We start from the raw sequence: 9830 nt of genomic DNA, 5'->3' as shown, positions 1-9830 counted from the left end.
GGAAAGAGCGAGCGAGGTTAGTGATGCCACGTCGGTGGTGGACGGTCTGCAGACACACACACACACACACTTACAGGAGTGCAGTCGTTATCCCTCAGGAGACAGAGCTGGATCTGACAGTGCAGGTAGACGGAGGTGTTGTTGGGGAAGGTGAACATCCTGAAGGAGAAACGCGCGGCGCTGGAGACGCCGTTCTGAATCACCTCTACGGTTCCATCTAGTGGATTGGGACACCTGGAAAAAAAGGACGATGAAAATAATTTAACTCCATGACAATGGTGGGGTGTTCAGTTAGTTTAGTTTATTAGTACTTACTCATTCTGTATAAGATCCCAGCGAACAGGGTAGTCAGGGACGTTGACTGGTGTGGCCCAACATGCGGTAATGATGGTGGAGAGCTGCCGTTCGTCCACTCCTTCAGTGGCGACCTCCACGTACAAGACCTCGTCTATTTCCATCTCCACGTTTTCGGCACCGGTTATTGGACTTGTGAAGGAGGCATCCTCGTAGGGAGTCATCCTGACTCGGTACCGGCCCTCACCGGAGGGAAGCCTCTTGTTGATGATGCTGTAGAGAAACAGTCGTTCAGATGTGGAGTTCTAATGCTTGGGAGAACTTCTTATTGTTTTGTCCGACCTGACGGAACGCTTGGTGCTAGAGAAAAGACGATGGGAAAAGTTACCTCTCCAGGGGGTTGATGCCCACAGACATGGACAGGGCCTGACTCAGAGGGTATTCACAGTTGAACTGCAGGTGGATGTTCCTTTGGCGGCTGATGACTTCTTCATGCGGATCCACATCTCCCTGGATCACGTTCTCGTAGATGAAGTGAGTTCCGTTGCTCTGTAAAGTTAGACCACAGATTGAGATGGCTGATCAACGGATGTGGACGCCAATCATCCACGTCCCATCGTTTGACCACAGGTGATTGGTATATACCCGCAGAGACGTCCCGCACACGTTGTCATCGTTGTCGAAGTGGAACACCAGCCGTCCGTCCTGGAGATGACCTCCGCATTCTTCATCACGCAGGTGGAGTGCCTCAGAGTGGAAGCCAGCTTCAAACAGTTGGCACCTGGACATAGACATGGTTCCGGTACTGCTGGCACAAGTGAGGGAGAAGTCTGTGAAGGAGAGGAGGAGGAGAAGAAGGAGGTGTTAATATTATTACATTATTATTATTAGTTACTCTGAGTACTACAAGTACTTAGAGTAAATAAGAAATACTACATCAGTTGAAAATCGGGTGTTCCTGCCCTCATGGTTTTTCCCAAGGAAAAATATGGGACCAAGACCAGAGGTGGTACAGTCTGGGTAGCTGACACAGAGGGTGCCTGAAAACCATCCAATTGTATTTCTACCTAAAATGCTCCCTGACAGACCAGGACGATTGGACAACGTTTAATATTTGTTGAGAAAGATCGTCTGGTACGAATGTGCACCTGGGTATATCGTATTCCTAAGGCTCGGAAGGTGAATTTTCCCTCTAACTTCTAGTCATTGTACCATAATTGTAATTGAACAGCAGGCTCACCGTAGCTCTCATTGTTAGCACGGTGGTGGTTTTCATCGCAGAAGCAGCCGTAGACACCGTCCTTCTCCCCGCACCACTCAAAGTCAGTGCAGTTCAGGTTCTCGCAAGGGTCGGACTCAGCTTTAAAAGAGAGAAAATAGGAAAGTAGAATGAGAAGTGATCAAAGGAATCCTCAACTGCATGACCTGACGTGCCGCAGTTTCACAAACGTACCACAGTGTACAGCCGCGCGCCATTCAGGAATGTCCAGTCCCAAAAGAGAGCAGGTTTGTTCGTAGGCTGCGATGGCTCTGCAGTGCATGGTCTGGAACCTTCTGTCATGATCGGTGTCGTACATGCAGAGGTCATAGACGCAAGCGGTCACAAACGGCTGGGGGTCAGAGTGCAGGTGGCAGTCGCTGAATGGACCGGTGGTGTTTGTGATCATGCTGCAGATGGCGGCGAATTCATCCCTGAAGCGGCAGTTGCTCAGATCGTCGTCGTATGGTTCATCGGTTGACCCACATCTGGAACAGACATCGGACACGTTCTCATTCTGAACACCCTGTGTGTGTGTGTAGTGTGTGTTGGGGTGTGGTTTTGGTTGTAGTCGTGGTAACAGCTACATCGTTGGACGGATGCGCTGACCGGTTTAGAGGTCATTTCAAGATTAACAAAATAGTGTTGGATTAGGGTTAGGGTTTGTGGTTGGGAGTATGGGGGGGGTGGTGTAAAGGGACATGGCGCATATTTGGTCATTCACTACCAACTTAATAAAAGGTTACCCTGTTTGGCTTGATGCTGCCCTCCAGCCCTGTCCGAACTCGTTGTCGCTGCTAGCCAGTGTGCCCGCGGGCAGCATCCTGTCATCTGCAGGATCAATGTTGAAATTTCCACACATCCCTGTGACTCTGTTCCTGTGATCCTGCGTCAGCCTGACCAGCAGGTTGCTGACACCATCATACTGGACGATCATGTCGCCAGCATCTACCACCACGTAGCTTCCCTGCAGTTGAACCTGTGCCAAGGCGGTGACAGTTACCGGTAGAGACACATGACTTCCATTGACCTGAAGAAATGACAGTAAAGAGAGAGAGAATGTGATGAGGACTTTTTTTTTAATTCACAACAATTCAAACCAATGTGGAAGAGACAGAGAGACGTACCGATACCACTCTGTTGGCTCCGATCCTCACGATCGTCGTCTCCATCTGATTGGACAGATACACGTCAACTGCTGATACGAAGGACACACGGTTGTTACCGCGGTGGTTGTTGGTGGCTTCCACCCTGAACCAGTTGTCGCTCGCCTCCTGGTGGACACTCTCAGTTACGATGTAGGTGCAGGTTCCCTGGAAATGAGCCACCGCTCCATCATAGGAGATGTAGTGCGGGTCACCCCATACTGTGCACGTCGTCATGGCATCAAAGCAGCCCAGATGCCCGTCTCTGATTATGCATGCTTGTGAAGGAGTGCATGACTCCGAGGAGCAGCGCAGGTCATTAGGAGCGTGACATTCACATCGCTGAGTGCAACCATCGGTCCAGAAGCTCTCGCCAGCCTGCAACGGGGGAGAAGACACTTTAAATGTGCTGTTTTTACTGCTGCAGTACTTCAAGTCTACGGTATCACTTCATGTAGTGAAGCTACTTGACAAATAGACCCTTGAACACCTGACTTGTCGTCAGTGTCCAGAGTTGAACTGATGAACAGCACTTGGACTTACGTTGTAGTAAAAACCATCGTACTGGCAGCCACAGTTTTCCACATTGATGCATTCTGTTCCGCTGCGGACGAAGCCCTCATTACAGAAACATCCCTCGGCGCATCCTTGATCACAGGTGTCGTCTACATTGCTGGCGCAGGTGTGACCACAGTCGGTGCCACACAGCTGATAATGGCTGTTGGCCGGACAGGTGATGGCTGAAAAAACAATAACAAACGAGTCGCACAAATCAAAACGTGCTGTTTGAGGTGACGAGGTAATAACTCGGGGATGGATGGTAGCGTGGACTTACTGCAGGTGGCGATCTCTCTCCACCGGAGAATTCGGACATTGGCAGACTGACAGGCACTGACATAGGCTTCGATGGCCCTGCACAGAATGTCATGAGCTCGATTCCCTGACACGCAGACGTCAAACACGCAGTCGTTAAAATAAGGCGTGGGGTCCACTTCGTCGTGGCAGAAACTGAAGGGACCATCAGTTGCTACGATCACGTTACAGCTGGTTCTGGCCGGTCCTTCGTCGTTGCAACGAGGGCAGGAAGAGCCGCAGCCGTCAGTGCAGGTGTTGTCGCCCCAATACTTCCAGGACAGTCCAAACTCATCTGCCGAGGTGACCACTGCTCCGGACGGGAGGCGGAAGTCGTCATTTTGGTTTTGATTGAAGTTTCCACACAATCCACATGTTTTCCCTCTACAATGAAAATGACGAATTCTTATTTCTGTTTGATGAACGCTGAGGCGTGGGGTCTAGCATATAATTAGGATATTATTAGATCAATGTTGAAGCTCTGGTGAGAGCCACCTACCTGTAAGCTGGTGGCACAGCGATGGTCGCTCTATGTGATCCATCGTATGTGATACTGAGGCCAAAGTCAGTTTGGACGAATGTACGAGATCCACTTGCAAAGACCGACACGGTTCCGTTCAACACGACTGGTAAATTTGCTGTTATTCCGTTGATCTATAATATCAGAATTACAATTGTGGTGATTTTTAGTAAGAACTGCCTTTTTGCGATTTAAGGTTACGTATAATACAATGTCAACTTACCATCACTGCTCCTCTCCTGTGCCTGGACATGTGTATTTGGTAGCCCGAGACATTGACAAAAACCTCAGCTGTGATGGAAACACTGCCTCCGCCCCACGGGTCATTCTTAGCCCCCACCGAAAAGGACTCCAGTTCACCGGTGTTGTTGCAAACGGTTGCCAGAATGTAACGGCAGGTTCCCTGGAAGTCGAAGCGCTTGCCATCAAAAGATGTGTAGTGGGGATCTCCGATGGCAGAGCAGCTACCGTGAGGGTTAGGGTGGCAGCCAAGCTCACCCCCCACCACGCGACAGGACTCCTGGGCTTCACAGGAGCTGGTCCTGCAGTGCACTATCCCTGTCCTACCATTACAGGTACACAGGTTTTGACATTCCTCACTATCCCAGAACTGCTCGCCACTTTGCCGATAGCGCCCATTGTGGTGGCACCCACAAGATGTGGGCCGCACGCAATGGTTGCCATTGAGAACAAAGCCGTCGTCACACTGGCAGCCCTCCTGGCACACAGTCTCACAGGTGAAGGGGAAACTAAGGCTGGGGCAGGTGGAGGGACAAGGCCTATGACAAGGCTCGTAGTGGCTGTTACCAGGGCAGGTGTACTCTGGAGGGACACGGGTTCAAAACATCATTTCATTATCAGGATTTACACTTTTTTACTCGTATAATTTCACCAGTGAGGGGGATCCTTACCACAGTTGGTTGCATCTCTCCATCCTTGTAATTCCACACCCTCCCGTTGACACAGTAGAGCATAGTCTCGCAGGACTTCGCACCTTGTTGATGCTGGATTTCCTGAAGTTCCAAGGATCCTTATGCACGTTTCCATGTGCTGCTGCGGGTCTTCCACGGACCAGCACCCGGTGAAGGGTCCTTCTTCTGAGCCAATAATTGCACAGTACTCACTGGTATTGAAGTTAGTGTTGGAGTTGTCGTGTTGTGTTTCTACACAGTGTGCGGACAGAGAGCCGTCGCGCCAGCTGTCGCCGAACGCCTGAGCGTTGTCCACCAAAGTACCGTCGGGTTGGCGGAACTCATCATGTGAGTGGCCATTGTAGTTACCGCACAGTCCACCCAGCGTACCGTTGTAGACGCTAGGTGCAGTGATGCTTACGAAGTGCGGCCAGACTGTCTGAACTTTCACACCAAAGGCGGTGCGGATGACGATACCGTGAATGCTGCTGTGGTAGACTTGGATTCGATTGGATTCCGTGCTGTAAGGAAGTCGGATCATTTGACCGTCAACCTGAAAGACAGAAGTTGAGTGAGAAGCTGCTGGGGGTTCTGACATTATCAGCTGCTGTGGTTGTTTGTGGCCTCATACCTTGACCGTGCTGCTGCTAGACATCTCTAAGGAAATTAGTTTCCCCTCAGACTCAAATTTCAGCCACCGGTCAAATCCCCCGTCACCTCTGAGCACTTTCTCTGCAGTCACTGTGAAGTGGGGGTGATTGAACAGTCCCATCACTCTGGCAAGTGTCAGGCGACACGCCCCGGGGTACTCGTATGTCAGGTCATCAAAGGTTTGGTACGACCCCGGGCCTCGTATCAAGCATGTTGCATAGCCATTGGGTCTGCATCCCCTCTCCCCCTCCTCCACTACACACGCCTCAAGAGCATCACAACCGTGGGACTGACAGGTCATCACGCCCTGCTCACACCGGCAGCTTCTACCGCAGTCGTCATCAAGTATCACCGTATCCCCAGCGCTGTAGTACCGACCCTCAAAGTTACAACCGCAGTCTGCAACAGCAACACAGGCCTCGCCACTGAGGACGTGGCCCTCATTGCAGAAGCAGCCCTCGCGGGAAGGTAGGGGGCAGTTGTTGCTGGAATTGGTATTGACACATGTAGATGGACATCCTGTGCCCTGGGGCTCAAAATGGCTGTTTGCTACACAGGGCATTTCTGGAAACAAATGATGTCATTTTTAAAAAATTAAAATTCACATCATCGCAATAAGTACGTTAATATTGGTGAAAAAAAACGAAGAAGAATTACAAACATACCGCAGAAGCCTCTTCTCCTCCAGTTTGACACCGTGATGCCAGCCTGCTGACACTGACCGGCGTACACCTCCAGGGCCTGACACAGAGTGGGCTGGTATCCATTATCTATGCACAGGTCGTAGACGCAGCTCTGTATGAAGTTCTCTGGAGGCAGTTGTCTGCTGCAAGCGGCAAACGGCCCCGAGGTATTGGCCAGGATGCCACAGTGGTCTCCGTTTCTGAATACGGCGGCCTGCTGTTCAGTACAACCGGCACACTCCAGACCGCTGCACTCAACCTCACACCCCCGCTCGTTGTCTCCAGGGACCAGCCAGCTGTTGGCGAACTCCACGTCAGACGTCACGATGCGGCCGTCGCTGGTTCTGAAGTCGTCACTGCTGATGCCGTTGAAGTTGCCGCAGAGGCCACATGTTGAGTTCCTGTAGATATTGGGCACCCCGATTCTGACTGTAGAGTAGGCATCGTAGGAAACTGTCAAGCCAAAGTTTGTGGAGACCACCACGTCCCTCCCTGACGAATAAACGTAGACGCTGCCATTGCTGAGATGGAACGGAGCCGTCACAAAGGTTCCGTTAACCTGGAAACAAAGAGGAGAAAGGAGAAACGATTCAAGTTAACAAGTTAACAATATCCACCGCGTGTTCCAACGCACGTTCTAGCGGCACTAGAGTACTGACCAAGGCCTTTCCACGTTGATCTTTGACGAGTTCGATCATTTCGTCGTAAACAAACACTCTGACCAGCCTCGTCCAGGACACATGAGTGCTGCCCCGGTGCTCATTCTTCCCTTCCACCCTGAAGTAGGGCAAGTTATGGCCACATTCCTCGGAAAGAACGTAGGTGCACGTGCCCTGGAAGTGGAACACGGTGTCGTCGTAGGTGTAGTAATGTGGATCTCCGCTGATGGTGCAGGTCTCCCTCTGGACCGTCTGGCAGGAGAACTGAAACATAGACGGCCTGCAGGCTTGGCCGAAGGAGCAGGGTTGGCTGACACACTGGAGGCCTGAGGAGGTGCAGGTGCACTTCTCTGCACAGGTGTTGTCACTCCAGAAGGAGTCTCCCACCTGAACCTCAAACCCTGAAAAAATGAAAAATAAAAAAAAATGTATGATATATTTGATACGATTTCAAATCTAAAAAAGTTTGGAGTCGTCGCTGTCCCTTTGTTTTAAATCCATCTACACAAATTCCTCAAACACCACTGGAGGGAGCCCAAATAAAACCAGCGGGACATGTTCCTTAGTTTGACAACCACTGGTCTTAAGCAGTGGGTGCAGTCAAACAATAGTCAAACATCAGGGTGTGTTTCGCGGTGTACTGTTATTTTCCTTCTTTCTTAAGGTTAAAGGAGGGTGGTGTCAAATATGGATGTTGTGGCCACATCTGGTACTTTAGGTTTTACCGTTAAAATCGCATCCTCTTGATGTGCGGTCCGTTCTGAAAACCCATCGACTGGGTACACCGACGTTGCTCCTGATACGGAACCTTGAGTTTGGGTCTGACGAATTGGTAGTCATGGATCCCTCCAGGGAGTAGTGGTGCGCGGAATCCTGTGTGTCGTAACCAGCCTGAAAACACAGAGGCCACGTTTGAATGTTTGGGTTTGAATCACACAGTCAGCTGGAGAGCACGGGCCTTGACGTGGTGTCAGTGTCTCACTTGAATCGGGCGGGTCGTTTGGGCTATTGGCCCATAGTTCAGCATGACGAAAGAAAACCTTCCGTTAGTGATCAGGATGGCCTGGGCTGTGGCTTGCTGAAATTTCAATGTCAAACAATTTCAATGTCAAACAAAAAACCAACCCGTAATAGTTAGTTTTGACAAGCGCATGCTAGTACCGAACATCTTCACGTTCAGACGTTCGACACGTCGACTTACCGTGCCAGTGGTTGGAAAATAGGCCACCTGGTACCATGTGGCAACAAAGACACTAGATGCAGTAAATTGCACACCGGGGAAATAGGTGTTTATGTCCTGTGTAGCTCGTGCTAGGATGCTACCGCCGGTGTACTCGTGGTAGAGGATGCTTCCGGTTACTCTGTTGTCCAGGTCTGTCCACAGAGCTGCGATGATGTCCATCCTTCTCATTGGAAAGTTCTGTGGCGAGTACTGGCTGAAGGCACTGGTGAAGGTGAGGTCACCGTTGTGGTTCACCTGAGAAACAGAAAGCGGAGATTCAGCAAACGCAGCTCTGGCGCAGAGCCTTCACCGGACCATGAACGCGTTGGATCAACTGCGTCTTCATTTAAAAGAATTATTGATGTGTGTTTGGACTGAACGGGAGTCAGAGGTTGACGTAGTTGAATAATTGACATACGTAAACAGAAGAGTGCGAGCGTCCAAAGAATTGGAACGGCTGGCTGAGAGAAATCCGAGGTGAACTACCGTCATCTGATTGAGGACTCGTCGTACCAGTTACTGGATAGAGTGAGCCTAGAACACACACACACACATAAGATACACATATATATTTCTCTTCTCAAATGGTTCTAAATACTTTCAAAATTCAAAAAAAAAAAAACTTACCTAAAACCTGCAGAGGCTGTGAACCTGTGGCATTCATTTAAAAAAATAAAAACAAATCAGTATTTTTTCTTTTTCTAAATTTTTTTTACAGTAAATACAGGATGGTTTTCCTCTTACCTATCATCAACAGGACCAGCAAAGGCAACAGTGTTTGAGTTGCCATTTTGTTAAGTTCAAACACCAAACCTGTCAAGAGGGAAATTCATTAGTTTGACATTAGAAAATGAAGACTTTTTTTTTTTTTTAATATCGAAGAGGATGAATTTTACTCCAAAACCTCCGTGAGTGACAAACGGGAATACGAGTACATTTGAATCTTTTTAAAAATACTATATATGTGAATATAGCAAAAAGAAATACACTTAAAATTGTATCACTGTCTCCCAGATCAGAAACCAAAAAAAAAATTATTTTGTTAAATAAAATGAATCAAACACAGTTTTTAATTAAATCTACCTTTAAAAATAGACTTTTAAAAATACTCCAAATAAATACTCACCCGCTAACTCTCTGTCCCGGGACCTGATGTGATGACAGCTGTGCTCAACTCCCATCTTTTATACGTTGACAGGCCGCCGTGGCTCGGCCCCGCGCACCAGCGGTTGAACCTGTTTGCAGGTATTTTACAGGTGAAAAATAAATTTGCTTCCTTATAAGAAGTAATTTAAGCATTCCATTCTTTGAGGAAGAGTAAGTGAGAGAGGCACGGCGAACGTACAGTGTGTGTGTGTTTGAAAGCCCTGCGGTAAAGAAACATTAATATGAAATTCTAGGCTAGTTAATTAGTTGTTGTTGGGTTTTTTTTAAGTTAAATTTTATTAATTATCCAAACATGGCTTCATTTTTATCATTTTAATGGCGAAATTTAACAAAAATGATATATTTTAACAATTTAAACATCACGTGAAAGAATGAAATCATTTTACTTTGAACATTTTTTAATTTTAAATTTTTTTTTTTTATAATTTTTAAAAAAACTTTTAACAGCTACTCGTTCAGAATATATTC

At 48.4% G+C, this 9830-nt stretch overlaps 1 protein-coding gene across 1 annotated transcript; it reads right to left on the bottom strand.

Moving 5' to 3' along the window:
* Positions 1–6: 6 nt before the first annotated feature.
* LOC103398086 (alpha-tectorin) lies at positions 7–9339 on the bottom strand. Its single transcript, XM_008336585.2, has 23 exons — positions 9322–9339; positions 8940–9008; positions 8823–8846; positions 8614–8729; positions 8175–8450; positions 7956–8051; positions 7699–7864; positions 6974–7374; positions 6297–6873; positions 5612–6195; positions 4981–5533; positions 4293–4891; positions 4049–4203; positions 3533–3933; positions 3241–3437; positions 2680–3075; positions 2299–2582; positions 1748–2040; positions 1535–1654; positions 940–1124; positions 683–843; positions 316–567; positions 7–234 (listed from the first exon to the last, which is right to left on the bottom strand). The coding sequence occupies exons 2-23, from the start codon at positions 8983–8985 to the stop codon at positions 18–20; spliced, it is 6099 nt and encodes a 2032-aa protein (XP_008334807.1). The 5' UTR covers positions 8986–9008; positions 9322–9339; the 3' UTR covers positions 7–17.
* Positions 9340–9830: the final 491 nt, after the last annotated feature.

Source organism: Cynoglossus semilaevis, chromosome Z (genome assembly GCF_000523025.1).
Source record: "Cynoglossus semilaevis isolate Cse_v1.0 chromosome Z, Cse_v1.0, whole genome shotgun sequence".
Classification (NCBI taxonomy): domain Eukaryota; kingdom Metazoa; phylum Chordata; class Actinopteri; order Pleuronectiformes; family Cynoglossidae; genus Cynoglossus; species Cynoglossus semilaevis.
Note: the sequence above shows the minus strand (reverse complement) of the source record. Positions and strands in the feature narration are given on the sequence as shown.

Bases quoted from the DNA above. Each gene is read 5' to 3' on its own strand.
- LOC103398086 (XM_008336585.2), bottom strand. From the start codon at position 8,985: ATGGCAACTCAAACACTGTTGCCTTTGCTGGTCCTGTTGATGATAG. The intron at 6,196-6,296 runs GTATGTTTGTAA...ATTTGTTTCCAG, and splicing joins GAGGAGAAGAGGCTTCTGCG to AAATGCCCTGTGTAGCAAAC. The intron at 4,204-4,292 runs GTAAGTTGACAT...CTGATATTATAG, and splicing joins ACAGGAGAGGAGCAGTGATG to ATCAACGGAATAACAGCAAA.